We start from the raw sequence: 26,084 nt of genomic DNA, 5'->3' as shown, positions 1-26,084 counted from the left end.
AGCTCTGGTCACACAACCAGCTGGAAGATTGTCAGCTGTTTAAGCCATCGTTTGCCAGCACTGCATTTAAACACAGTTTATCGGAACATACATTTACAATTACTTTTTTTGCCGCCATGGAGGATATTTACTGGAAAATAAATTTAAAATATGCATGTACAAAAAATATATGATTTATATGGCAGGTGGCAGCAAATAAACAACAAATGCGGCTCCGGTGACACAACAGCATACCAGTGCTGGTAACCGTGAACATGCTCGCCTGTAGCCGAATAACAACAAATTTTGATAACATAACTGCCTTTTGTCGATCGAATCCGATCGATTTAAAAAACTGGTTATCACAAAACCGCGTAGACCAAACTTAGCCATATGGATCAACAACTGGAAGGATAACCTTTTTCCAGAAGAGTTGTGAGGAAGAAGCAGAAACCCTTATACTACGGTCACTCTAAACGGGACTCTGATTCACATTCATATCTAATCGCACGCGGCGGCATGGATGGCATTAATAAATACAATGAATTTGTGGCTCTCCACAAGTCCCAATTGGACTCTTTGTCTGTGCCAGTGCACCTTTGGCCAGCGCTCTATCGGAAGTTGACCACAGAAACCTTTGATGCCGGCGAGGCTCTGCAACTGATGTTGATTGACTACGATGAGGATGTGGACGAAGAGCCGGCCGACGATGACGAGAGCACCAACCCAGTATTCGCCTTGGGAGTGGCCCGTGAACAGGGAATTAAAGCCAGCGATCCCCTTGCCGTCTACTTGATAGACCATTGTTGGACCTTTCGGCTGAACAACGCCCGCCAGACACTGGAGCAGAACCCCCCACTGGCAGATCGATTGTCTGCCATGACCGGCGTGGACCTGGAGCACGAGCAACGCGTTGACAAGATACTAAAACGTCTGTGGAGGTACTGTCATGCTTATTCCATTCTCCAGGGGGATAACTCCGATGAGGAACGCATACCCATTTGGTATGTGATGGACGAAATAGGATCGGCCGTGAACCACTCAGATGATCCGAATTTCCGCATTGTGCCATTGCTCTACCTAGATACCCACACCACGTATAGTATTATGTTTCCAATCAAAGATTGCGAGCAAAATGATCTATTGACGCGCGATGTGATCGAGTATGTGGCCAAGGATGCGCCACAAAGAGCTGCCCTGCTGTTGCCCTGGCGCGACGACAATCTAACTGGCGAGAGCTTCTTGCAGGTGGAGCCCAGTGCTGACTACTTTACCAGCGGACACATACCAGAAACGTATCCGAAGAGAAACACCAATCCCTTGCCAGCACCGAATCGTTGCGACTCGTTAAAGGTTTATGCCGAATACGAAGTGGTCCGGCAGCATTTGACAGATGAAAAGTTCGTCTTGGTCAACGATGAAGACGAAGCCGATGTGTTGTGGCTGACCCGTCACTTCAAAGCATTTGAGGAATTCTCCGAGCAGACGCCCAGCAAGTTTGTCAATCAGTTTCCCTTTGAATACGTGATTACCATCAAAGATTTGCTCAGCATTGTGGGTCGTCGGGCAGCCAAAGAGCATCACGATGGAGTCAGCCTGGAGACATATCCCGCCTGGCTGCCCACCACCTACAATCTGTCGACAGAGCTGACTGAATTTGTCGCTTATTACCAGTCGAGGGCAGTCAAAGGTCTGGACAACCATTGGATCATCAAGCCCTGGAACCTGGCTCGCGGTCTGGACACTTACATAACCGACAATATAAAGCAAATTGTGCGTCTGCCCACCACTGGCCCCAAGATTGCCCAGAAGTACATCGAGAGACCCGTTCTGTTTCGTCGCACAGAGCTGGATTGTCGGGTGAAGTTCGATATTCGGTATGTGATACTGCTGAAGAGCGTTCAGCCGCTGGAGGCCTATGTTCATCGGAAGTTCTTCTTGCGCTTTGCCAATCATCCCTTCTCGCTGGACCACTTCGACGACTACGAGAAGCACTACACGGTGATGAACTACCAAGACGAGGCGGAATTGCATCATGTCAAATGCGATGACTTCCTGGCTCTCTGGCAGGAGCAGTATCCCGGCAATGATTGGACGGCCATCGAGCAGCAAATCTGTGATATGCTGCTGGAGGTTTTGCAGTGTGCTTGCCAGGAGCCACCACCCTGCGGACTGGCTCCCTGCCGCCAGTCCCGGGCACTCTATGCCGCCGACATCATGCTGCGATGGTTGGACGAGGAGAAGAAAGTCATGCAGCCGCAGCTGTTGGAAATCAATTGGACACCCGACTGCAAGCGAGCCTGCGACTACTATCCAAACTTCTTCAATGACATTTTCAAGTTGCTTTTCCTGGACGAGAACAATGACGAGATCTTTAGACTGTTGACGCCACTCAACTAATATATCGCTTATACGTGTATTTCATTTCATTTAAACTATACAAAAACTTAATTAATTTGCATTTTGTACAATATACAAATAGGTGTATGCTTCTATGCGTTGGATCGGGATGATAACTAAATATGGTTATGGTTATGCTTATGCTTAGGGCGTAATCTAGGACAGACAGCAAGTCAGTAGTCAGTGGGTGGTGTGTCTATATAACTTATGGTCTATCATAGCTTGGATAAGGTAGGACAAATTCAAGTGTGAACAAAGTCTGTCTCTGCCTCTGTCTGTGTGAAGTTCAAAGAGTGAGAGGGGCTTAATGCTAAAATGTTTTACAATTCTCAATTGCAAATGGCACTTGATGAACGATGTAGTAAATGTTGTAAAAGTTATTCCCATGAATATACAATTGTAAGGCAATTTATAAGGCACCCAAGAAGTCAAAGGGAAATCAAAAATGAAATAAATACGTTCCAATGCGTACCAAGAAGGTTCATTCGTAGAAGAGCATAAGAAATGAAATCCATTCTTCGTTCATTCGTCTTGGCTTAACTCTGAATAATACAATTACCAGCTAATAGTGTGTGAAAATGCAAAGGGGAAAACCTCAATGAAATGAATGAATCTTACACTAGTCCGCTAACATCTAAGTGAATGCAACTAATGTATCGCTTAGACAACTAACTATCGACTACAACCAGACCAGAGCTAAACGCAGGCCTCGTCAAAGTCCAAGCGTATCTTCTCATCTGCGGAAGCTAGCTTATGTATAGTCTTTTTGATGCGCAGGGCTGGCAGACGAACATTTGGATTCTGGTGCCAGCACTCCTTCATTAGCTTGGACATGCCGGCCAGCAGCTGCAAAACAAAACGGATTAGACTTTTAATTCAGACAATTGGAAAGATTAACATACAGGATCTGAGCTCCAGCGATTGGGAATGGAGGGTCTGTAGTTGTCAGTGCAGACCACTTTGCGCATATCCTCAAAGCTGGGATCCATGGGCACCACATCATAGAAGGGCACTTTGTATTCCTCAGCAATGCCGCACGAAATGGTGCGGCGACAAACCTCCCACAGGACCAAACCAAAGGCGTAAATATCCGTTCGGCGCAAGGCCTCAAAGCACTCCATGTCGATGCTCTCATCCAGAACCTCGGGTGCCATATAGCGCTTTGTGCCGACCTTCGGATTGTGGCCAAAGTCCAGCTGTCCCGTGACATGCGAGTGGGTGACAGCCAGGCCAAAGTCGGCAATCACACAGGTCCCATTCGAAGTGACCAATATGTTCTTGGACTTCAGGTCTCTGTGGGCCATGGCTGGCTTTCCCTCAGTGCCGAAGATTTCTGTGTGTAGGTGCACCAAGCCGTTGGCTATCGACAGGCAGATCCAAATCATATCGTTGTGACTTAGGGCATTGCGGTTCAGGTGATCGAACAGCGATCCCAGCGGGTAATAGTGTGTCATCAGCCAGAGCTGGGTGCATGAGTTCCGCGACGTCATATCGGAGCCAATGAAGCCGAGTATGTTCTCGTGGCGCAGCAAAACAGTGCTGCAAGAAAGCAAGACCAGCGATTAGCTATTACTTGAAAATTCTAGCACCAAGTGGCCTGTTCTCACCTGTAGATTTCCGTTTCCCGCTTCCAGGACTCCTCGTCACGACTGAAGAATATTTTGACTGCTATGCTCTCGCCATGCCAATGACCGCGCCACACCTCGCCGTATTTTCCCCGCCCGATGCACTCGATTAGGGTCACCTGCTTGGCCAGGGTGCGCTGCACCAGCAAGGGCAGCCCACTGCCCGATCCGGACGTCACCGAATGCTGCAGGTATTCACGCAGGGTGCTGTCCCCGGCGCTGGTGGCGCGCAACAGCTCATCATTTACCAAATACGACTCGGGATCCTGCTTGGTGCGCGAGGCAGCCAACCGCTTGCGGTGGCTCCGCCGTATATAATAAATGGCCACAGCGCCCAACAATGTTATGACCAGAAAGGGTCCCAGAATGGCGGCGGACATCTTGCTGATGTTGCTGGTGTCCGCTGTTATGACTGTCACATCGCCGCTGACGATCGGCGGCAGCTCAGGGAAATCTCCGCTGTTGCAGAAGTCCCCGGTGCAGCAGGCAACGTTATACTTGGCAGCGTTCCGCTTGGTCGGTCCGTTAAGCTTGTTCAGAGAATTCTGGTTGCAGATCAGGGGCAATTGTTCCGGTGAGGTTGTGCAGCCCCGCCTCACGTTCTCCTGGCCATCGGCATCCCGTGTGCGCGACTTCCAGCACTGAAGAAAATATAAAAAGACCGTCGTCAATGGCATGGACTCGTGGCTTCAATAACAGCTCTCACCTGAATGGCATTCTGGCATGTGTGTGACAGCTCTAAGGGATCGAGACATGGCGGATCGCACGAGTAGCACTTGTATCTGTTTATAGACAAATGGTAATTAACGAAGTGCGAAAAAGTAGGTAAAAAAATATTGCGAGTATGATTTCAAGCTACAGATAATCCCTCAAGCGTGGATTTTACCTTCTTTTCATGCGTCGCTTACTCTTAATGTGTCTCCTATTCAGAGACAAGCAGCGTGAGAAATGGGATTAGATTAAAATGGATTAGCAATAGGAATTTCTAGCCGGGATGCCAATGATGAATATAATAACCAATGAATGCCAATCTTAATTAAATATGTATTTGTTTATGAAAGTCACCTGGGATGCGTTTGCACCGAGTTCTGTGGCACGGCTGGAAACTCCTTTCCATTCATATGAGCGGGCAGTTCCATGTCTATTTCCTGATTCTCTTCCAGCAGGCGCTCACTGATTTCAGCTGCAAGACAACAGGAAGACGTTACACATACACGGAAACATTCTCTCTATCTCTCTCTTTCGCGTACACACACCACACACAAAGTTCTGTATACGCACGGCGCATCTGTGTGAGTTCGTGCGGGTGTGTGCGCGAGTAAATCATTAAGAAAATGCACTTTTATGCTTCGTACGCCCACGAAAGCATACAATCCCGTTTATATAATGCCATTTCCCAGGCAGAGTATGTTAAGTTTTCGCTCATTTGAATGCAACCAACATATTTTCAGCTCCCGCTTAGACATATACGCAGCACAATCGGTCGGAACAGTAGCATATGAAAACAAATCAGGGCTGTCCAAAAACACACAATAGCCATAGCCGTAGGCACTTTTTCAAACACTTTGTAGGAGCTGCTGAAACGCCCGTATGGGCGGTCTGTGATATGCTCCTGATAGCTGATACATCCAGCTAATACGCGAGACCGAATTCAACGTACCTCGTGCATTTTTGCATATCAAAACCGACAATAGAAAAATTAAAAATAAATTGGACTCCATTGCTCCATTCCGTTTTTGGGGTGGTGTGACCAAAGGATCTCAAGGTTCCATGGTAAAGATTTTTTGATGCCAAAATTGAGCAAACAGTATTTTATTTTATCATGGTATAAACTGGTATTTTTGAACAACTTCCTGGTATATAATGGTATATACCATATATATATACCTTTTCGAGGTGAAGAGATCGCTTTTTCTGGTGTGATCCGCATGTATCTTACGTATGAAGACTCATTGTTGCTTCATTCCGTTTTTTGGGTGGTGTGACCAATGCTGGTTTTGATTAAATTTACCTCCGAGAATATGATGCATTGGAAACTGGCAATTTTCTGATCATTTCATACCGACTCACCAATAATTTAGTTTTATTATTTGATTCAAAATATACCAAATCTACCAGAAATTCCGTTGGCCAAATATACCAAACAGGGATTTTTTAGCGCCAAAACAGAATACCAAATAAATACTGCATTCAAAAATATCCCAATTTTCCATGGGAAACACACACACACACCACGTGAGCCGGGTCCAGCCGAAACGAAATAGTTTCTAGAACGTCAGACAAACTATTAAAAAAAGTGATTTGAACGTAGCAAAATTGAGTTTAATTTTGATAAACTAAACACAGATTGAATTAATTGTGAGGTAAGTTCTGTTTCCTATTCAAGATGTTGTCCAATTTGAGAAAGACTCTAAAGTAGGCCTGCAATGGTCGATGCAGATTTGTTGTTGCACATTCAATACATGGGAAGGCCTGGAACCTACATATGTTTGTAGGGATATGTATGTACATATATTCAGGACTGTCGATGGCTGTTTACATACATATGATTTCTTCGCCGACCAGTATAGGCGCTCCTTCAATATCAAGTTTAGTCCGACCGGTTTCACATTAGAGAAAATCAATTAGTTTTACTGTTTATCGATCAAACAGAGTTTTCATTTCTCCCCACTCCACTCCGAACATGTGTTTGGTCACGTAACTGTTATAATTTTCCTAGGTTTCCTCGGGGGCAGGAAAGATACACACGAACATGTGTAATTGTGTATGTGAGAAGATTCTCCAATTTCCTTAGCTCCCTTCCAGACTCGTGTTTGTATATGGATACATGTTACATTATTATCATTGGTACATATATGTACGTATCTACGGGTGTGGGTGCATTTTTAGTATGGCTGCGCAACAAATCACACTATGTATATGGGATACATAAAGAACCTCGCTAACAGCAAAGGCAAATACAAACAATTGGGGGCAAGTGGTTTTTTCGCTTATCAAGAGCAGAGCCCCTCTCTGCGCAGCTCCTCCACGCTGATATTCTCTCTGTGCCGACCGACCCCAACAGCCGGCATTTCGTGTAGCTCACGTCTCATTCCTAAATTCTCGCTCGCCGCGCAAGCACCGTAATAAACACAAACACAAGTGAGCGAGTAGGGGTGCAGAGGGAGAGGGATTTAAGAATTGAAACTACGCAGTTTGTTTATTTATTGCTTAGCAAATAAAATACGCGTGGACCAGCACGCTGCTTACATAATTCGATTCTGCGTTTCGCCGCCGACTACCACTACCACTACTGTAAAAGTTACCAATACACAGTAGGGCCGGCAAATTTTGGCAAACGACCTTACTGCGTCATTAAATTAAAATTTCTATGATTAACTTTAGCTGCTGATTAGAATTTCGTGATACCTATATTTATATGGGTGAGATTTAATTTTCTTAAAAGGGGGGCAAGTTAAGACCTAGGACAATTGTAGGTGAAAATCTTAAAAGCCTGAAATACATACATATGTACCGCTAGTTTCCGTTATCACTATGGAAAGTTTGCACTGCCTTCCAACACTTCCACTGGCATTGCATCAGCCGTTCTTAATTGATTTCGTTCCCCGTATTCTCTTTCCAGAAGCACAGCTTGACTTGACGCTCTTTTAAACGCATTTTCAACGGAAAAACAAAGTGTTCAAGTGTTTTAAGTAATACTATATCCTAAAAAATACAGCCCCACCCCCAAAATCAAATTTTATAAAATCCCCAGAAATTAATATTTGTGTAAAAAATAATCAAGTGCAAGTGAGAAGGGAGCGATCATAGATCCAAGAGAGCCGTTGTGTAGTGATTGTCAGACCAGAGCGCTATGGCGACTGCCGCCGGCTCACGTAATAAACACTCAAAGCGCCATAATGAAGAGCGTGCCGACATAACCAAGGACGAGTTCGAGGCCATTCGCGAGGCGCTCAGCAAGGAGGAGTTCCGCAAACTGTTCTTCGAATATGTCGAGGAGATTCAGGACCCGGAGAACCGCAAGATCTACGAACAGGAGATCACCCAGCTGGAAAAGGAGCGGGGCGTTGATGTTAAATTCGTACACCCCAAGCCGGGATTTGTCGTGAAGACGTCCATTGACGGTGAGTTGAAATGCTTCATCAACATTGCCAGTTCGCCGGAGGTCGCCCGGCCCAACAGCGTGGCGGACACGAATCCGGAGACGGGAAGTCGTGGCCTAAGCTGGTCCATACCCATGGCGCAGACGGCGGGACGGGACGATTGCGATGCAAAGAACAACCACTGCAAGGTCTTTGATGTGGTCTTCCATCCGGATGCCCTGCATCTGGCCACTCGCGACTCGCAGTTTCGAAAAGCTTTGATCGACACAGCGCTGGACGCAGTGGAGCGCGAGTACGAGGTCGCCCTAGACCGTGCCAATCTGAAGTATCCCAAGCTGGACTACAAGGGCATAGCCCGACCAACTGTGATACGCAAGCTGGCCACCGATCCCACACCGGAGGAGCAGGAACCGCATCCCCTCGAGCATATGTACCCCACGAAGCCACCCGCCTCCAATTCAGAGCCCAAAATTCTACCCATGAAAACCAAGACGACACCTGTGCCAGAGTTCACTGTGCCCAAGTATTCCATCATGCAGAGCCACGACGTGGACCTGTCCGAGTACACCGATGAGCTCGATGCCAAGCTGCATGTGACTATGCCGCGCTCCCTTGTCGTGGAGATTGAGCTGCCCCTGCTCCGATCCACTGCCGACTGCCAGCTGGATGTCACCGCCAAGTCCGTCTACCTGTTGAGCGAACGACTGGGGGCCAAGTATCGTCTCAAGGTGGATCTGCCCTTTACTGTTGACGACAAGGCTGGCAATGCCCGTTTCGATACGGATAAGCGTCGCCTCAGCATAACCCTGCCCGTGGTGCGCAAGAGTGTTAACCAGCAGCGCCAGATGCACGACACTCTGCGCTACCTCAGCCGCGAGGACAGCGGAGTGGAGCTGCATTCCAACAGTGAGTCCCCCGTGGAGGAGGATGAAGGGGCCGATGGGGACATGCCGGATACCCTCGAAATAGGTAGGTTAAACGCTCGAGCAGCTCTCATCCCCAATCTCATCTCCAATCATTCACAGCAACCGCCACGGCCCCTGATCCGCCTGCCCTGGCACAGAGTGCGTTCTTAAACGATTCCGTGCATTATCAACTGCCCAAATTCGTCTGCAATGTGCTGGACAATGCCATGGCCTTTGTTTTGGACGTGCCCCACGTCCAGCCGGATTCCATCGTGACATTGAAGACGCAGCGGAGCGTATCCTTGAAGTTTGCCACCATCGGCAGTGGTTACTATCCCACACACTATGGCTTCTACATGGAGCTGCCGTCCCCGGATATGGAGGAGTACGTGGAGGATCACTGTATCGAAAGCATCGAAGCGGAGGCCTGGGACAACAATGTGATAATGAAGCTGTTCCTGGGTGCCGAGAGCGAGGCCCCACCGAGCTATCTGGCCGGTCTGCATGCCAACGATCTCAAAGAGTATCAGGTCTATGGGCACTACAAGCCAAAGACCGATCAAAATAATGAGTGCGAGCCCAATCCTCCCATGGACATTCAGATAATGCGCACGGATGATGCCGTGGTGATCACCGTACGCCCACCACAGGGCATCAACACCACGGAGGAGGATGAGGAGCAGCAGCAGCATAAAAAGCCAAGCAAAAAACAACGCAAGCGAAACAAGAAGCAGCGCTCCTACTCGGAGTCCGCATGTGAGGACATGCTCGTCCAGCAGAACGATCCGCTTGGTGGCAAGAAGGATGCCACCACACCCATTATGCCGCAGCGCAAGCAGCGCAGCTACTCTGAGTGCAACGATAGCACCATTGGCAGCGGGAATGCCAATAGGGGTATTCTCAAGCGGTTCAGTCGCTACGGTCCGAGGCCTTCAATGTCGGACAGCTGTTCCTCCATCGATGATTGTGGCTTCTCCTCCCACTCGTGTTCTGTGGATGCCTCGGGCTCTCTGTTCTCGCAATCCTTCAGTGGCATTCCCGAGGAGGATCAGGCCGAGGCTGGCCTATCGGAGAGCTGCAAGAAGACTGTTAGATTTAATGACCAAATCATGAAGCAAGTGTTCAGGTGAGTTCTAACAATAAACAACTATGTATAATAATTTGCAATAATTTATGTGTGTTTTTTTCCACAGACACGACTCCAGCATTCTCGGTCAGCGCAAGAAGAACCAGAAGCGTCGCAATTGCAAATTGCGTGCCGAGCAGCGTCGCCTCAGCGAGGGCGATTCGGCTGATTACGAGGAGACCCGTGGCACTGCCCTCAAGGTAAGATCAACGCAGATTGGACTGATCCGATCTCGTTAATTAGAGCTTGTTACGGCTGTTAATTCAATTAGTGTCCATCAGCGAAATGTCGTTGTTTGTCCAGACGCCAAATATTTATTCAACTCGATTTGTGGATTTAAATGGATCCAAAGTTCAAACGGATTTCTCACTCCAATTTCATCTGCCCAAACTAATTATTGTCTTTCTTTTTTTTGTTAACCAGCAGCAAGGGGAACCATCATCATGCAACGGTAGCAACAAACTGCACGATAGCGGACTGGATCTGACTGGATCTGCAGCTGCCACCCACCGCAACGACAGCAACTCAAAATCCTATCGCACTCGCCAGGAGGAAGTCGATGCTGATGCCAAGAATGATTCCATGATGTTTGAAATGGATGATGAAGACGATGATGAGATGTAAAGAAAGAGACGAAAGAGGCGTATTTTTTTGTAGTTCTTAAGATACAGAAAATATTTTATTTTCAATTTAATATTTATTATTGTAATTTGTTGGATGCTTCTGCCCAAACTGCTCAAAATCAGAAATCCAAAAATAACGAAAATACCTTAAATCATACACAAATTGTTATAAATTTGGTTAACTATTGAAATGAAATTGTTTAATTGTAGCATTAAATCATAATCAAAAGTGAAACACACACAGTTGAATAATTATTAACATTTATTATACCTATTACATGCACATATTCATGGCCTAGAAGGAACGATGGAGTGAACTCGTTTAAAAAATTATCTTTCTTTGATTTCTGCAGCAGATTGAGGCATTATTTAATCACATTAAATACATACATACTATTTCAACATTCATTCAAGAACAGAACACACAACAAAACAATCATAAAATTATGCTTAAATATCAATAGTTAACAAATTCCTCTAGTATTATAAACACACACAAGAGCAACAAGACCCCCCACAAGTAGTGTCTAAGCCATTTTAAATGTGTAGGAAAACTGGCTAAAAAAGAATTAATGTAATTTTAACTTTTTTATGCGTGCAAAAAGTTACAAAATATACGAATATACATGTATGTGACGGATCGTAAGATTATTCTCAGTGTATTTTGGTCAATTAAATGTGCATGAAGAACTGACTACGAAATTGTGAGCTGGCTGCTTTCTGTGTAGGTTCGTTATTCGTTAGAATAGGAAATCTCTATTCTATTGCTGTGCCCCTGTTGTTTGAGACTCGCTGAGAAATGATCGTAGTAGCGACAGTTATATCCTCACAGGCGAACAAGAAAGAGAGCCAGTGAAAGGTAAACCACACCATCAAATATATGTACAAGCAACCCGATAATTGCGTGGCTTTGATGAAATGTCTGATAAAATCCGTGAAATTCCGACAATTAATAATAAAACACGACGACATATAAATTTCTCAGAAATTCTCCTCGAGCAGCCTGCGAATGTGTCCAATCTGCTGGACATCGCGTCGCTTTACCTCCAGCACATAGCGCACGGGGCAGTCGAGGGAGTCGCACTGTAGGTTGCCCGCACGCCCGCAGCAGGACTGGCAGATCTGCTGCGTCAGCTGGTAGCCACGCTCCAGGCGAGCCACCTTGTCGGACAGCGTGACAACGCATTTGGTGGCGTTCCTCAGGCATTCGGGACAAATGCCGGCCTTGGTCTGGCGGCCGCAATCGATCACACAGCTGGTGGTGGAGAAATACTGGGAGATGGTGGACTTGGCGCCCCGACCGCTGGCCAACTCATTGGCCGTGGCCAGGGCGGGCATCATGAGGAGCTTGCGCGGCAGGCTGGTGAACCAATCGTTGACATCGGCTCCCACCAGCAGCAGGCAGCGGTTCAGGGGCGGAATAATGGCCTTAGTGATGTAATAGATGGCATTGATCTTGTGTCCCTCGTTGGCCAGAATTTCATGGGGACTACGCACAAGTCTGATGAGCTGCACGCCCGGCGGCCCGTTGATAATGATGAAGGGTACGCGCTCGCCGCGTCGCGGTATGCGCCTGGGATCCTTCTGCATCCACTTTCTGTTTAAGGGATTTGTTGAGGAGATTGTTTCATGTAGGAATAAAAGCAGCAGCTTCTACTCACCGCGTTAGCTGCAGGGCGGGCACACAGGCCGTGGGCTTGTAGCCATTGAGTCCGCGGAACTCTTTGGCAAAGATGAGGTCCTGCAGGTTGGCCCGTCCGGAGAGCAGTTTGGTGAACTGCCGGCAGACGTACTGCTTCACCTGGCTAACGTCCGCCGTCTCGAAGAGCAGGCGGAGCACCTTCTCCAGCATCTTGGCCACTGCCGGACAGCCATCTCTACGCACCGTCTCAATGCCCTTGGCCTCGTAGACGGGCTGCGCCTGATCGGCCGTCTCGTACATGTAGCCGACATAGCGCTTCTTGGTCTGGAGCAGGCAGGGCTGGTAGACCTTCTCCAGCTTCAGCTTCACTGGCTGGGGACTCATCTCGGTGACGGCATGGGCTATCTCCTCGCCTATCCGGAATGCCTCTGCCCGATTGCGGCCTGGCACCAGGACAAACATCGAATCCGTGTCGCCGTACACAACGCGCACCTTCCACTCCTCGTTGCCCTCCACCAGCTTAATGGCCCGCTCCAGAGTCTCGCGGCCCTTGGAAACGACTGAGTCGCCCACCTCCACGGCCGGCATGCGGCCGCTAAAGTTGGCCGCCGTGTAGCCGTAGGTTACATTGGCCATCAGCTTCAGACCCAGCTGACGGGAGTGCAGAATCCGCTGGAGGGCAGAGTTATCCTTGTGAAGCTTCATCGACTGCTTGACCATCAGGCGTGTGTCCAGGATCTCGGTTAGCATGCGCGGCAGGATGCCCTCCCTCACCTCACGCTTCACAAACACCACGCCGCAAGGCGACACCGTGACCAGATCGTGCTCCAGCAGTTTCTGCAGCATATGGCGGGACACGCGTAGCTGGGAGGCGCCAAACTCGAAGGGCGAGCTGCCACCTAGATGCTCCACCCGGCCCAGGCAGGTGGAGAAGCAATAGTTGTAGGCAATAATCATGCTGGGGTAGAGACTCTGAAAGTCGAGCACAATCAGCGGATCAGCGTAGAAGCGGGACTGCGGCTCCAGGATCAGCGCCAGATACTCGGGCGCCCGCATGTGCGCCCGCTGCTGGACGCTGGGCGAGAGCGGCACCACGTTCTTGGGCTTGGCAATTCTGAAAAAAAGGCGATTGGAAGATTACCAAAGAACACTAAACTCGGCGTTGACTCACCTGAGCATCATGCTCTCGACCCGAAACTGGGATCCTCGCGACAGAACCTCGTAGAACTGGATGCCAATGAGCTTGGCCATTTCGCTGGTGCGTCCCAGCAGATCCAACTGATCGAGCAGCGCCAGAGTACCTCTGACACGCTCCAGATGGTACTCCAGCACGATCCAGCGGGTGCAGGGCGAGGCGAACCACTCGGTGAGCGTCTTGGGGCTGTGCCAGGGACAGCGCTTGTGCAGGATGTGGTACATTACGTTCTCGAAGGTGTACGAGGTGAGGGCAATCTCGGAGCGCATCAGTCGCCACACGTCTAGCAGTATGCGGCCGCAGAGCTTCATCTCCACATCCAGGTCGGTGAACTGCTCCCGATCCTCGTCGACAAAGTCGCGCACCTTCTGCGTGGGCACGCGCGACAGCAGGGGGGCTATGTTGAAGCACAGATGCTTTGCCCGATCGATCACATAGCCCCAGGAGGCCATCTCGATCTCGTAGCCGGCATAGATGTCGGCGTCCCAGCGGGCGCACAGTGCCAACAGAGCCTCCATGGCCTCTGCCTCATTGGATACCACCTGAACATCAATGTCCTTGTCCAGGCCGTGTATCAGTCCCTCGCTGAGCAGATCCTGGGCATGGTTAACCATAATGTAGCCACAGGACTTGCTGGGCAGCGAACCCTCCGCATCCGCATCCGGCAGGCTGTGCTCGATGGCATAGAACAGGCAGCGGATCTCGTCGTGCATCGGATCGGGTTGCAGCTCCCCGCGCGTCAGCACAAACACCTCCAGCGTCATTATGGTCAAATAGTTGCACTCAATGTCCGCCTTGGCTTGTTGCAGGTTCTCCAGATTCACCTTGAAGCCAAACGTGTTGTCCAGCGTGGCATGGCTCAAGCCGAAGCTGAGCTCGTGGTGCCCCTCCTGGTGGGGACCGTCCAGCTGCCGCAGGAAGCAGGTACGATCCAGTTCCGCCTGTGCGGCACTGCTTGACACGCTGCTCTGGTCGCTGCTCTGACTGCTGCCTCCAGCGACCTGCTGGGGCTCCCCTGTTTCGTCCAAGGATGCCTTAAAGTTGAGTTTGGTTCGGCGTGTGGAACGCGAGGCCTTCTGGCCCTTACTGCTTATGGGCGTTGCTTTTGCGTTTGCCTGGGAAATTGGTGTGAGGCTGAGGCTACAATCAACATCCTCCTCGCTGTCAGCGTCGCCTCCATCGTTCTGCAGCATCATGGTGATCTTCTGGCGCTTCACCTTGATCGGACTGTCGACATCGTTGCCTCTCTCTGGCTCTTCCCGCTGCCGCAGCAGCTCCCTGGCCTTCAGCCAGATCTTGGCCTCCTGACGACTGGGCGCACTTTGTGCCGGCTGAATGGCAATCGTCTGGCCACTACTGAAGTACTCCCGGATGCGCTGCTCGCCTCGATGACGCTGCAGCATGGCCGGTCCGCCGATGGCAATGAGCTGCTGACGACGCCAGGCAGCCAAGCCCTTGTCGTTGCCCAGGACGCTTTGGAAGGGATCACAGTCGTTGAGCTTATTGCCGGGAATGTGGAGGACCAGGAATCCCACCTCGGTTACCTTGCTCACATCGGCCGGATTGCTGTAGAAGGGCTGCTGGAACTCGTGTTCGGGTATGTCCAGCTTACGGCAGCCGCGTACCACTTCATCGTAGGTGGGTGGCAGCTCCAAGGGAGCAATGACGAAGGCATCATCAGCCTTTGGCGTGGCAGGTGCAAGAGCAGGAGAAGGCTGGGGACTGTCTATGAGATCACTAAATACCGACGGACTGTTCACGATCAGTGAGTGCTCATAGAAGCTCTTCATTAGCTCCGGTGTGTGGCTCTCGTTGCTCATGGGACTCAGCTGTGGAGTGGTCTGGCCCTCGACTGGTTCGGCAGGAGGAGGAGTCCCTGTGGTTGGCGTCGCCTGGTGCTGTTTGGTCAAAACCTCCGAACGGAAACTCCTTCGCAGACGCCTCAGATTCGGTGTCTTTCGTAGTTTGGTGAACATTTGGTCGCCTTCAGTATCGGATTCGATCGCCTCATCATCGCTAACTGGTAGGGTGGTCGCCTCGCTGGGTTTCGCTTCTTGTTCTGGCATTTCTTCAGGAACAGACTCCGCCTCCTTGCCTTGCTGGAGATTCACATTTTGGGCTTCTTCAGATTCGATTTCTTTTCGAATACTTTTACGTATTATCCGACTGGGCGTAACTAAATCTTTACAGGATTCAGCTTGGACTTTCTTCGACTTTTGGGATCTCCCCTTACTGGCCTCTGGTCCCAAAGGACTCTCCTTTTCAGCCTGATGACGCGCACTACGACGTGGCATTTTCTGCACCTCCTCAGCATCGACAGCTGTTTCGAACAGATCCGTGAGCCTGGGAATTTTCACTCGCGGTGTCAAGGAGCAGATGAGGTGAGTCTTGTCCAGATTGCGGCTGAGTCTCCTGGTACTGCGCCGTGGAGTGGAGCTAACAAGTAAAACGGAATTCTTAATTGACTGCTCAATGGGAAGAAGGCAACTTGTTTCCCTACTCGTTCTGCAACAGGACGAAACTGTTTGACGACTCCTCGACACTTTTGCGGCGCAGCTCCGTCATGGCCAGCTTCTTGCCCAGCGACAGCTCAGCACTAAAAGAGAAAGCATGAGGAACAGTCTGTCCAAAAGTATCTGGCAGTTGGCATACCCTTGTGTGCCTGGTTGTTGGTCGAGCTGCAGACTAAGTCGAGGGTTCATGGCTGTCCCTGTCGCTTCCACATCACTTTCTGCAATATATGTGGGGCAATTAGAGGCACATACCATCTACCTAGCTGTACTCACTCTTCGTGGAGCTTCTGCTGCCGATGGTGAGAGGCAGCGGGGCATATTTCTTGGCGGCACTGGATTTGGGTGTGCGCGGAGACCTCAACAGGCTGTCTCTTTTAGGTGTCGTGGGTGTCTTGGGAGGACTCCCGTTCGCATTCGCCTTGCCCCTCAACTTTTTCGGTGTGCGCTGGTGATCATCCGAGCCATCGATCTGCGGCAGCTTTGGTGTGGGATCTAGCTCCCCCTGTCCTTTCGATGCAGGTTGACTTTGAGTTAGCTTGAGCAACAGCTCATCGATATCGTCCAGGGCGGTGGAGAAGTCATGCCTGCTCCCTGGGTTCGTTTCCTCCTCAGAATCACAGTCTTCATCGGATGCCAAGTGGGGACCGACAGCAGCTGCGGCCGTCTCCTTGTCCAACAGCTCTGGAGTTAGTTCAACTAAAGGAAAAGAATCAAATGAAGCTATTCTGTGACAGTGACCAATTGGCGCACTTACAGTGTTTGTGTTGCTGCGACAGGGGCGCCAACGAACTGTCCAAATCAATGCGCGATTCATTCGCACTCTGCTCCTCCAGCTGTTGCAGGACGTCAAGCAGTTCCAGGTCCTCTTCCCTCACTGAAGCAGAGGTATGGAAATCAATGCTTGATTAGAGATTGATAGTTTCTGGTTTACCTACAGGTGGCATCGTGTGGCACAGCTCCATGGGGCTGGGTCAGGCTCAAGACGAGTTCCTCATCCACCAGCGTTTCATCCATGTTGGCTGACTCGTCCTTTTCTGCAAAGAAAGCGCCAGAAAGGCTGATATTGCTGCTGCTCGCTATATGATTCTGGATAAACGATGCGTTGACCAGCAGCTGCTGCTGATCCTGGGAGCATTCCTCGGGATAAACAGCATTGGCCATCAGTTTTTGCAGGTTGAATGTGCGTCGCTGCTCCTTGCTGCTGGGCGGCAAAGTGGTCTGTATGGTGGCATTGCCGAGATGCGTCTGATCCGACAGTGTTTGGTCGGAGAGCGTCGACTGCTCCAGGGTAAGCAGTTTGCTCTCGAGAGCCGTGCGGTAGAAAACATCACTCTCGGCGACTTCCACATGCTGTCGTGGCTGCGTGGGCGGCAATTGCAGGACTGGAATCTAAAGCAGCACATGCCAGCTAAATCATTTTCATACATTAACGAGGAGCAGTAACCAAGATCCTACCGCATTGACTTTCTGCTCATCGGCGGCTGCAGCGTAGCTTTGGGCCAGCTTTTGGCGCCGGATATTCTCGTCATTCCAGATAGCCTCAATGCCGGGATTTGTATGACTGCCCTTGCCCTTGGCGACTAGTTGAAAGCGATTCAGTATAAAGTTCGAACTGACGTCCACTTCCAAGGAGCTGCAGGCCATCTTCTTAACGCTGCAAATCTCCAGCAGCTGTTCGGGCTTCACATTTGGATAGGGAATCACTGAAAAATGCATAAGACCTTGGCTAAAGGGCCTACGAAAACAGTCTGGCTAGCACTAGCTTGCCTTCATCCTCATGGCTACGACGGAACTTGAGCACCTCCAATGGTACATGCAGATAGCTCATTCCATACAGATTGTAGTCGATCATGAACTGTAGTATGTAGGGCACATGGGACTCGTGTGGATTGAAGTTCTTGCTGAGTATGGCCCCGCTCTGGAGAAGGTTGGCGGCGCGTCGCACGAAGCGTGGATTGAACATGTATATTTTGAGAAACTGATGCTCCACACGATGGTAGCCATAGAACGGTCTGAAAAGTAAGACATGAGTAAGATTTGTTTCATGAATGGATGAACCGATCCGCCTCACTCACATGCCCTTGACCAACTGGATCTTGAACACATGCTGAGCATTGGCGCTGCCCTGCCCCAGTGATATATTGAGTGCCTTGTCCAGGTGCATGGCAATCTGTAGGATGCCCCGTTCCAAGGATTCGAAGTCCTTCTTATCGTACGGTATGTAGAAATAGGGGAACACGCCGTGCACATGCATGCAGGTTTTCTGTCCACTGGAATTAGCCCCGAATATGCGAATGATCGGCACCTGTTTACAAACAATTCAGTAGCAATTAGAAGGAATCATAATATAAGGAATACAATCAAGTTAAGGAAAACCGACTCGTTTGATTTCCTTCCCGCGCAATTCCGAGTAGCAGGGATCCTGTCCAAACTGCGGCTTCTCCATATAAAAGTCCGCTATGACCAAGCGAATGGAGTACACTCCGTCGATTCCAGGTGCTGCTGTCATTGTCGCGAGGATAAAATAAGGAGTCAAGAAATAATAGCCCGGCTTTTGTTTGTTGTGAAATTATACGATAAAAAGTCCGACCCTCAGAAATATACCGTTATATACCAAAAATGTATTAAATATACTAAAATACCAAAAATTAATAATGAGCTTAGCCCACCTAACCCCCCCTTAAACATGTGAAGCCACCAGGGTTTCAGAGTGTTGATCATTTGGTGACCATGTTGCGGAACGGCTTTACAGAGAATCAACTAAAAAAAAAACTGTTAAAATGTTAAAAGAACCGCTGAAATGCGGTAGCTTTTTTGATCCAAGCTTATGTTAACAGCTTCTGCAATGGTGCTATGTTGTTAAAAGATGTGTTAATATTTTAAACAAGTGTTTTTGTCGGTCTATCCCAGTGTCCATACAAAACCTCACTCTTAATCGTATTTTCTAAACATTTTCAAATCTACACACGAGCAAATAGCATTTGCCAAAATACTAACAGCAGCCATTTGTGTTTATTTGTGGTATCTTATCTTCGTGGAATATTACAATGATTGGGACTGATCTATGGGTAAAGATACATATACATATATACATATAAAAACATATTCTTCTGTATATAGGCATTATATGGGGCTAAGAAAATCCTTCTTTCCATCAAGATTTTTGTACGATGGCGGACTATCCTTCCTCATTCTTTCGAACGCCCTTTTAACCGAGAGCAGTGCATAACTTAGATAGGCTGCAATTAACAGGCGGATATATTATTGAACTGAAATCAGTAGGAGGTGCTCCTGCGATGACCGCATACCTGTAAATGGCACCACCATGGCCGGAACAAAGAGCCACTGATCATCAACATAATTGATTATCAACACAACACCCAGGTACACCATGAGGTACAAGAAGAATCCACAGGTTATCATCCATGGTACGAAAAGCTTATACTTTTCCTTCATTACGAAAAACACCCAGAATTATTATCAATGGAAGAGAAGAAAAACTTTTACGTACATTTATGGCACCAATTACTAGGCATATGCTTCCCATTATTTGCAGAGCCGATGCATGTAGACCCAGCTCGTACGATCCATCTGCAAAGTGTATTTGATATGAGATAGCTCGGTTGAATTCGATTCGATTTTAATACATCGCCAGAAATAGTCATCCGCTAGAACCAAGTAGACAATTGCAAAGGCCACCGACAGCACTCCTGTGAGGATAATGCCGTTTTTGCTGTCCAATTGAAACATTTTTTGATTTTAGTTTTCTTTCTTGCGTGGGCAACTCTTATTGTTGAACGACAATTTCACAAATAAATGTGAAATATTTTGACAAGGGGAGCTTTTTCTCCATTATCTTATCAAATGCCTGGAACGGCACTCACTCCCTCTCTTAAATATAACATACATATGTATTACATGTACATATAGATACAAAGAGATAGAGAAACCGCATTTTGTATGGCCAATATTTCTATTTTATTGCATTACATATGTATGTATGAATAAAATTGCAGTTAAGATAGAATTTTCTAAGTAAAACTACAATCGTCTCAGCAAGGGCAAAAAGTAAAAAAGATCTGTGTACAGATAGAGTTCAGTTTGCTCAGCGTTCAGCGCTGCCGATTAGATTAATATTTTCGATTGATATGTACATATGTAGAAAAATATTCTTATGGGCATTATATGTGGCTAATAAAATCCTTCTTTCCATCAATATTTGTGTACGATGGCGGACTATCCTTCCTCATTCTTTCGAACGCCCTTTTAACCGAGAGCAGTGCATAACTTAGATAGGCTGCAATTAACAGGCGGATATATTATTGAACTGAAATCAGTAGGAGGTGCTCCTGCGATGACCGCATACCTGTAAATGGCACCACCATGGCCGGAACAAAGAGCAAAGAGAGATCAACATAATTGATTATCAACACAACACCCAGGTACACCATGAGGTACAAGAAGAATCCACAGGTTATCATCCATGGTACGAAAAGCTTATACTTTTCCTTCATTACGAAAAACACCCAGAATTATTATCAATGGAAGAGAAGAAAAACTTTTACGTACATTTATGGCACCAATTACTAGGCATATGCTTCCCATTATTTGCAGAGCCGATGCATGTAGACCCAGCTCGTACGATCCATCTGCAAAGTGTATTTGATATGAGATAACTCTGTTGAATTCGATTCGATTTTAATACATCGCCAGAAATAGTCATCCGCTAGAACCAAGTAGACAATTGCAAAGGCCACCGACAGCACTCCTGTGAGGATAATGCCGTTTTTGCTGTCCAATTGAAACATTTTTTGATTTTAGTTTTCTTTCTTGCGTGGGCAACTCTTATTGTTGAACGACAATTTCACAAATAAATGTGAAATATTTTGACAAGGGGAGCTTTTTCTCCATTATCTTATCAAATGCCTGGAACGGCACTCACTCTCTCTCTTAAATATAAACTACATATGTATTACATGTACATATAGATACAAAGAGATAGAGAAACCGCATTTTGTATGGCCAATATTTCTATTTTATTGCATTACAATGGTACATTGCATTACATATGTATGTATGAACAAAATTGCAGTTAAGATAGAATTTTCTAAGTAAAACTACAATCGTCTCAGCAAGGGCAAAAAGTTAAAAAGATCTGTGTACAGATAGATTGATATGTACATATGTAGAAAAATATTCTTATGGGCATTATATGTGGCTAATAAAATCCTTCTTTCCATCAATATTTGTGTACGATGGCGGACTATCCTTTCTCATTCTTTCCAATGCCTTTTGAACCGAAAACAGGGCATAACCTAGATAGGCTGCAATTAACAGGGGGATATATAGACGATTGAATTGAAATCCGTAGCAGGTGTTCCTGCGATGACCGCATACCTGTAAATGGCACCACCATGGCCGGAACAAAGATCAACCAGTCATCATGGGCCATCAACACAATCCCCAGGTAAACCATGAGGTACAAGAAGAATACACAGGTTATCATCCATGGCACGAAGAGCATATACTTTTCCTTCATTTAGAAAAACACACAGGGAGATTATCAAGTAAAGCCTGCAGCTGTAGGCATACTTTTACGTACCTTAATGGCACCAATTACTAGGCATATGCTTGCCAGTATTTGTAGAGCCGATACATGTGTACCCAGATCAAACGATCCATCTGCAAAGTGTATTTGATATGAGATAGCTCGGTTGAATTCGATTCGATTTTAATACATACAATACCTGAAATTAGCCTCCGCTATAACCAAATAGATAATTGCAAAGACCACCGACAGCACTCCTGTGAGGATAATGCCGTTTTTGCTGTCCAGTCGAAACATTTTTTGATTTTAGTTTTCTTTCTTGTTCCTACTACCTTCTGGCAGAAAGACTATTTCACAAATAAATGTGAATGTGATATTTCGACAAGGAGAGCTTTTTCTCCATTATCTTATCAGACAGCTACCTACCTCTCTTATATGTATGTATATAACATACATATGTATATATGTATGTACATTTATATAGATATACTCCCTGGATGACAAAGAGAACCCGCATATTGTATGGCCAAATTTTTGATTTTATTGCATTACAAGGTTTTGGAGATTGTGCATTTAATATATAGAGGTGGAAGGAGGCATTCTGGATCCTATATTTCCGACTCATTTGTATGCGCTTCCTCACATTTCCTTGTAGTACTTGTAGTTTTGCTATACGTAGATAATTATACCAACACATAAAAATATAAAATTTAATGGCCGTTGTTTGAGTACCCTCCTACCTTTGTGGAAACACAATGACCGCTTAGAGTCTAAGCTAAGCTAAGGCTTAGACTAAAATAACTGACCACAAGCACAATTTTCTGATAATACTCCTGAAAGGATAGTTCCGATTTTTGCGTCCCGTTTCCACATATTTCCAGGCTCAGCTTATGAAGACTATTTCACAAGTACTGTAACAAGAGTTCGATGTTGTTCGAAAGTTGAACAAGGCGTAACTTATATTTCAATGAAAAACCCGCGGCCTTGATGAATTGGTGTATAAATAATTTTTATTGAAAGTTTTTCTTCTTATTGCTTCAGCGTCATTAAGCCAGCAAGCCGACCCCATTGTCCTCATCTTCCCTTCAGCAGGCGGGCAATGGCGGCAGGCTTATAAAAATGTTTCGGCTCTTTGGTTTGACCTTACAATGGATTTAGGATTAGGTTTAGGTTTAATATAGATTTGATTATTGTTGAATAATGCAATGGAATTGATTAGCTAACAAATCGATTGGTGGCGAATGGTGCAAAAAGTTTGTTAATTGTAAAATTTGTAACATGCATTTTATTCGTTTTGATTTTTTTTTTAACTAGTGTTACTTTTAAGTATAAAATTGTAATGCAATATCGCATCGCATCGCATTGCATGGCATTGCTTTCATATGTATTGATGTATGTATGTATAATTATTCGATCATCAGTTAACTCTTGATACTCAATAAACTTTAGCATATTTAATTTCATTTCATTTCGTTAAGTTAATTTCGAGCAGCCGTAATTCGTAATATCCGATTGATTTGAGTAAAGTTAGGCTTGATTAGGTTGGGCTTGGGGGTTGTTTGGGATTAAGAAGTTAAGAACATTGTTGCCTTCTTTTCAAGTTAGTCAAGAGATATAAAAAATACGTAGATTATAACATTCGATTAGTACAAGTAGGTATGTATAAATATATAAAAAGTACACAATGTGTAAATAAGACTAAGCTAAGTCGATAGAGGAGTACGCACACTCCCCTCCCCCTCGCATGCTCTTGTTCTGCACTGCTCTGCTCTTACGAGCTCTTTTTATAATTTTTTTCATTTTTCAATTTTTTTTGGCAAAATCACAGGAGAATTAGAAATAATTAACATAAACTATGACACATGGCCGGGCTCAGGCGGCGGCTCAGCTGTGTCTGTGTGTGTGCGTGTGTGGAAAGCCGGAAAAACGACGAGTTGGCGAGGCGCACGAACCTCTCTATCTCTCTTTACCGATTGGAAAGATCCTTTAGATGGGTTGAACCTTGCTTGCTTGCTTGCTTTATTTGCCTTCACTTTGAATGGAGTTTGTTTGTGTAATTGGTTTAAGTTTTAGTTTTGATTTGTTGAGGATTTTTAAGTTCATTAAGTGTATATTTGTATAATAAATTATGACTATATATATGCATGTATATGTATGTATGTATATAGATGTATACATTAAAGAAGTAAGTAGGAGGCGCATTATTTCACTTTCACTTTTCAACTTAAGAGTAACTGCTTGCTCGACTGACTGATTGATTGATTGATTCGATTTACCGACTGACTTACTGAACTGGCTCATTAACAGCTTTATAACAATGCGAATCCCTGATCGCTGATCAACAACAAAAATGACATTATCATGGGAGTAATTGTGAAAAAAAGAATGCATATATGCATGTAAAAAAGAATAAATAAAACTGCATATAAAAATAATGATTCTCAGTAAGCCTATTAAACGTCAACAACCATCTTCTTGTGTATGTCCGTGTTTCCAACCACCGAGCAGAACTCGTCGAACGAGATCTTGCCATCGTCATCCTTGTCCGCGAAACCGATTGTCTTGTCCACGATCTGTTGCAGTTGCGTGTCCTTCAGATTGTTGCCCACCATCATTTTTAAAACCTGCAAAATTACAATATTAAGATTAAATTACACATTTGTCTTGCTCTCGTTTGGTTTTTTTAATGTAGATATCGGTAATTGCTTGCCTGAAAAAGTTCACCATTCGAAATGTATCCATCGTTGTCCATGTCGTAGATGCGGAAGGCGAAGCGCAGCTTCGACAGTTTATCACCCTTAACGCTGAACTGTGAGACGCCCTGGATGAACTCCTTAAAGTCCACCTCCCCGTTGCCATCAGCATCGAATATGTCAATCACGCGCTGCACCAGCGGATTCTGTTGCAGCTCCGGCAGCGACATGAACTCATCCACACTCAATGCTCCCGAATTGTCCAGATCCAGTTTGCGGAAACGTTTGCCCAAACGTCGAATCTCATCGGCATCGACTGGCAAAAAGAAGGACATTAAAAGTTATGGTCAGAGGTGATAATCTCCAAGGTGCATCCACTGCATGGGCACGAAGAATGCACATAATTCAACATCTGAACAGTGTTATTTTTAGATGCAGATTGTCTGTCTGCCCATCATCAGAGATGAAACAAAGTGTGACAAAAACAAGAACAACAAGTAGGGACGCTTATAGACGATCCATTATGATTTCTTTATACAGAAATGATTACAAAATTAACCAACAATCTAAAAAAAGAGATTCTTTGTGGACATGTAAAAACAAAATCATGAAGAGATGGATCTATGAGACAGCCTCTCTCAGGACACATCGAAGGCTACGCAGACTTTTGCTGGATTCCTATTGTAAATTCAGCTACGTTGTTCCACGTTTCGTTTGCATTCCACATAAGTAGTCCATATATATACAGTCATACCATCATATGTATGTATGTACGTATGTGCTGTTATTTGCATATTCGTAAACAGCTGCCATTCCGTTCAAATGACATTGACTGAAAAATCGTACTTACAATTGGAACACATTTCCATGGGCAGTGATGTTTCGTTTCCCTGCGAATAAAATTGTGGAGATTATTACAGAAATCCATTTGGTTTGGGAAAGAGCGCACTAAAATTCACAAATTTATTGCAGCCGAAAGTGGGATGGTGGGGAGACACTTGCTCTTGAACATGTATTTCGGTTGGTTGGCCGTTTTTATTACCATTTTGGTTTTGCCTTTTGTGGATTGGTGCTATGCTATCTATAGTACAACTAATTTTGAGATTTTGCACTGCTCTGCTTTCACTTGGTCCGCTATTATTTCGCTGTTTTCTATTATAATTCAATGCCTTGAAGTTGCCTGCACATTCTCGTGTGGTTTATTTGGCGCAGTATTATGGTTCTGTTGTTGAATATTCAATTTTTTCTATTATTTGCAACGCAACACGACTCGTGTGATGGCGGATTTATCGAAAAAAAAATACCGTTCGACCCTCAGAAACATACCGAAATATACCTTCTTATTTTCAGAACATACCGTGAATATGCTGATATATCTCGATTTTGATTTTCGGTTTAATATTACTGTCTAGCTCGGACTCTCAGGCCTGAACACATAATTTTATCCGATTGAAAATTCAATTCCCTACAAGATTGGATAATTTTATTGACATATTTTATTCAATTGCTTATAAAATATGTTAAAAGCCCGAAACATTTGCAACGCGGGCCTTTCGCCTATCGATGTATCGCAAAGCTATCCTAACTTGAAATCAACTTTGGGTGTTTCAGAGCCGCCAGTTTGAAAATTGAAAATTTCTTATAGCTCTAATATCATGATTTATATGACATATATCAGATGTTTACTCCATCTCACCCGTCTTGTATTTTTACATATAAATATTTGATTTCC

The 26,084-nt window shown here is 46.0% G+C and overlaps 8 protein-coding genes across 14 annotated transcripts; 2 read left to right on the top strand and 6 right to left on the bottom strand.

Moving 5' to 3' along the window:
• The first annotated feature begins 232 nt into the window (after positions 1–232).
• LOC111077013 (tubulin--tyrosine ligase-like protein 12) lies at positions 233–2,430 on the top strand. The gene has a single exon (XM_022371111.2). The coding sequence runs from the start codon at positions 499–501 to the stop codon at positions 2,377–2,379; it is 1,881 nt and encodes a 626-aa protein (XP_022226803.2). The 5' UTR covers positions 233–498; the 3' UTR covers positions 2,380–2,430.
• On the bottom strand, positions 2,362–5,770 carry LOC111077014 (activin receptor type-1). 2 transcript variants are annotated; one of them, XM_022371112.2, is made up of 7 exons: positions 5,665–5,770; positions 5,070–5,187; positions 4,891–4,926; positions 4,711–4,786; positions 3,987–4,645; positions 3,282–3,918; positions 2,362–3,225 (listed from the first exon to the last, which is right to left on the bottom strand). In XM_022371112.2, exons 1-7 carry the CDS (start codon positions 5,723–5,725, stop codon positions 3,076–3,078), a joined length of 1,737 nt encoding a protein of 578 aa, XP_022226804.2. In that variant the 5' UTR covers positions 5,726–5,770; the 3' UTR covers positions 2,362–3,075. The 2 variants fall into 2 exon arrangements, with proteins under 2 accessions (XP_022226804.2, XP_022226805.2); XM_022371113.2 differs by lacking the exon at positions 4,891–4,926.
• A 462-nt stretch (positions 5,771–6,232) lies between these two features.
• LOC111077011 (protein kintoun) lies at positions 6,233–11,392 on the top strand. Of its 3 annotated transcripts, none has more exons than XM_022371108.2 (5): positions 6,233–6,367; positions 7,627–9,076; positions 9,133–10,138; positions 10,206–10,338; positions 10,562–11,392. In XM_022371108.2, exons 2-5 carry the CDS (start codon positions 7,858–7,860, stop codon positions 10,760–10,762), a joined length of 2,559 nt encoding a protein of 852 aa, XP_022226800.2. In that variant the 5' UTR covers positions 6,233–6,367; positions 7,627–7,857; the 3' UTR covers positions 10,763–11,392. The 3 variants fall into 3 exon arrangements, with proteins under 3 accessions (XP_022226800.2, XP_022226802.2, XP_022226801.2); XM_022371110.2 differs by having other exon boundaries at positions 6,234–6,367; positions 10,565–11,392; XM_022371109.2 differs by lacking the exon at positions 6,233–6,367 and adding an exon at positions 7,071–7,145.
• LOC111077010 (DNA polymerase zeta catalytic subunit) lies at positions 11,337–18,683 on the bottom strand. Of its 2 annotated transcripts, XM_022371106.2 has the most exons (12): positions 18,492–18,683; positions 18,187–18,416; positions 17,879–18,123; positions 17,567–17,814; positions 17,047–17,500; positions 16,866–16,985; positions 16,385–16,807; positions 16,251–16,329; positions 16,099–16,194; positions 13,575–16,034; positions 12,423–13,517; positions 11,337–12,358 (listed from the first exon to the last, which is right to left on the bottom strand). In XM_022371106.2, the coding sequence occupies exons 1-12, from the start codon at positions 18,618–18,620 to the stop codon at positions 11,743–11,745; spliced, it is 6,195 nt and encodes a 2,064-aa protein (XP_022226798.2). In that variant the 5' UTR covers positions 18,621–18,683; the 3' UTR covers positions 11,337–11,742. The 2 variants fall into 2 exon arrangements, with proteins under 2 accessions (XP_022226798.2, XP_022226799.2); XM_022371107.2 differs by lacking the exons at positions 17,567–17,814; positions 17,879–18,123; positions 18,187–18,416; positions 18,492–18,683 and having other exon boundaries at positions 17,043–17,170.
• Positions 18,684–19,104: 421 nt separating this feature from the next.
• On the bottom strand, positions 19,105–19,931 carry LOC111077006. The gene is made up of 4 exons (XM_022371101.2): positions 19,759–19,931; positions 19,623–19,702; positions 19,420–19,561; positions 19,105–19,350 (listed from the first exon to the last, which is right to left on the bottom strand). Exons 1-4 carry the CDS (start codon positions 19,859–19,861, stop codon positions 19,235–19,237), a joined length of 441 nt encoding a protein of 146 aa, XP_022226793.2. The 5' UTR covers positions 19,862–19,931; the 3' UTR covers positions 19,105–19,234.
• Positions 19,932–20,206: 275 nt separating this feature from the next.
• On the bottom strand, positions 20,207–20,992 carry LOC111077003. The gene is made up of 4 exons (XM_022371095.2): positions 20,817–20,992; positions 20,681–20,760; positions 20,478–20,619; positions 20,207–20,408 (listed from the first exon to the last, which is right to left on the bottom strand). Exons 1-4 carry the CDS (start codon positions 20,917–20,919, stop codon positions 20,293–20,295), a joined length of 441 nt encoding a protein of 146 aa, XP_022226787.2. The 5' UTR covers positions 20,920–20,992; the 3' UTR covers positions 20,207–20,292.
• On the bottom strand, positions 20,207–22,025 carry LOC111077007. 3 transcript variants are annotated; one of them, XM_041592906.1, is made up of 5 exons: positions 21,854–22,025; positions 21,714–21,793; positions 21,509–21,644; positions 21,289–21,435; positions 20,207–20,261 (listed from the first exon to the last, which is right to left on the bottom strand). In XM_041592906.1, exons 1-4 carry the CDS (start codon positions 21,954–21,956, stop codon positions 21,320–21,322), a joined length of 435 nt encoding a protein of 144 aa, XP_041448840.1. In that variant the 5' UTR covers positions 21,957–22,025; the 3' UTR covers positions 20,207–20,261; positions 21,289–21,319. The 3 variants fall into 3 exon arrangements, with proteins under 3 accessions (XP_041448840.1, XP_041448841.1, XP_022226794.2); XM_041592907.1 differs by having other exon boundaries at positions 20,207–20,269; positions 21,297–21,435; XM_022371102.2 differs by lacking the exon at positions 20,207–20,261 and having other exon boundaries at positions 21,168–21,435.
• An 892-nt stretch (positions 22,026–22,917) lies between these two features.
• LOC111077002 (calcineurin subunit B type 2) lies at positions 22,918–25,649 on the bottom strand. The gene is made up of 4 exons (XM_022371093.2): positions 25,395–25,649; positions 25,203–25,242; positions 24,370–24,668; positions 22,918–24,283 (listed from the first exon to the last, which is right to left on the bottom strand). The coding sequence occupies exons 1-4, from the start codon at positions 25,395–25,397 to the stop codon at positions 24,113–24,115; spliced, it is 513 nt and encodes a 170-aa protein (XP_022226785.1). The 5' UTR covers positions 25,398–25,649; the 3' UTR covers positions 22,918–24,112.
• Positions 25,650–26,084: the final 435 nt, after the last annotated feature.

This window comes from Drosophila obscura, unplaced genomic scaffold (assembly GCF_018151105.1).
Source record: "Drosophila obscura isolate BZ-5 IFL unplaced genomic scaffold, ASM1815110v1 contig_186, whole genome shotgun sequence".
Classification (NCBI taxonomy): Eukaryota; Metazoa; Arthropoda; class Insecta; order Diptera; family Drosophilidae; genus Drosophila; species Drosophila obscura.
This window is presented reverse-complemented; position numbering and strand designations above follow the sequence as displayed.

What these genes read in the sequence shown, in the direction of transcription:
- LOC111077013 (XM_022371111.2), top strand. Translation starts at nt 499, where the DNA reads ATGGATGGCATTAATAAATACAATGAATTTGTGGCTCTCCACAAGTCC.
- LOC111077011 (XM_022371108.2), top strand. Translation starts at nt 7,858, where the DNA reads ATGGCGACTGCCGCCGGCTCACGTAATAAACACTCAAAGCGCCATAAT. An exon ending in GCCGGATACCCTCGAAATAG is followed by an intron (nt 9,077 to 9,132) that starts GTAGGTTAAACG and finishes AATCATTCACAG; the next exon opens with CAACCGCCACGGCCCCTGAT. An exon ending in ATCATGAAGCAAGTGTTCAG is followed by an intron (nt 10,139 to 10,205) that starts GTGAGTTCTAAC and finishes TTTTTTCCACAG; the next exon opens with ACACGACTCCAGCATTCTCG.
- LOC111077002 (XM_022371093.2), bottom strand. An exon ending in CATGGAAATGTGTTCCAATT is followed by an intron (nt 24,669 to 25,202) that starts GTAAGTACGATT and finishes TCTTTTTGCCAG; the next exon opens with TCGATGCCGATGAGATTCGA. An exon ending in CGAATGGTGAACTTTTTCAG is followed by an intron (nt 24,284 to 24,369) that starts GCAAGCAATTAC and finishes GTAATTTTGCAG; the next exon opens with GTTTTAAAAATGATGGTGGG.
- LOC111077010 (XM_022371106.2), bottom strand. Translation starts at nt 18,620, where the DNA reads ATGACAGCAGCACCTGGAATCGACGGAGTGTACTCCATTCGCTTGGTC. An exon ending in GTCGCAGCAACACAAACACT is followed by an intron (nt 16,808 to 16,865) that starts GTAAGTGCGCCA and finishes CTTTTCCTTTAG; the next exon opens with TTGAACTAACTCCAGAGCTG. An exon ending in CCCGCCCTGCAGCTAACGCG is followed by an intron (nt 12,359 to 12,422) that starts GTGAGTAGAAGC and finishes TCCCTTAAACAG; the next exon opens with AAAGTGGATGCAGAAGGATC.
- LOC111077006 (XM_022371101.2), bottom strand. Translation starts at nt 19,861, where the DNA reads ATGTTTCAATTGGACAGCAAAAACGGCATTATCCTCACAGGAGTGCTG. An exon ending in TAGTAATTGGTGCCATAAAT is followed by an intron (nt 19,562 to 19,622) that starts GTACGTAAAAGT and finishes TTCGTAATGAAG; the next exon opens with GAAAAGTATAAGCTTTTCGT. An exon ending in CATGGTGGTGCCATTTACAG is followed by an intron (nt 19,351 to 19,419) that starts GTATGCGGTCAT and finishes TGTTAATTGCAG; the next exon opens with CCTATCTAAGTTATGCACTG.
- LOC111077003 (XM_022371095.2), bottom strand. Translation starts at nt 20,919, where the DNA reads ATGTTTCAATTGGACAGCAAAAACGGCATTATCCTCACAGGAGTGCTG. An exon ending in TAGTAATTGGTGCCATAAAT is followed by an intron (nt 20,620 to 20,680) that starts GTACGTAAAAGT and finishes TTCGTAATGAAG; the next exon opens with GAAAAGTATAAGCTTTTCGT. An exon ending in CATGGTGGTGCCATTTACAG is followed by an intron (nt 20,409 to 20,477) that starts GTATGCGGTCAT and finishes TGTTAATTGCAG; the next exon opens with CCTATCTAAGTTATGCACTG.
- LOC111077007 (XM_041592906.1), bottom strand. Translation starts at nt 21,956, where the DNA reads ATGTTTCGACTGGACAGCAAAAACGGCATTATCCTCACAGGAGTGCTG. An exon ending in GGAGGCTAATTTCAGGTATT is followed by an intron (nt 21,794 to 21,853) that starts GTATGTATTAAA and finishes TACACTTTGCAG; the next exon opens with ATGGATCGTTTGATCTGGGT. An exon ending in TAGTAATTGGTGCCATTAAG is followed by an intron (nt 21,645 to 21,713) that starts GTACGTAAAAGT and finishes TTCTAAATGAAG; the next exon opens with GAAAAGTATATGCTCTTCGT.
- LOC111077014 (XM_022371112.2), bottom strand. Translation starts at nt 5,725, where the DNA reads ATGGAGTCCAATTTATTTTTAATTTTTCTATTGTCGGTTTTGATATGC. An exon ending in GATATGCAAAAATGCACGAG is followed by an intron (nt 5,188 to 5,664) that starts GTACGTTGAATT and finishes GTTGTCTTGCAG; the next exon opens with CTGAAATCAGTGAGCGCCTG. An exon ending in AAGCGACGCATGAAAAGAAG is followed by an intron (nt 4,787 to 4,890) that starts GTAAAATCCACG and finishes GTCTATAAACAG; the next exon opens with ATACAAGTGCTACTCGTGCG.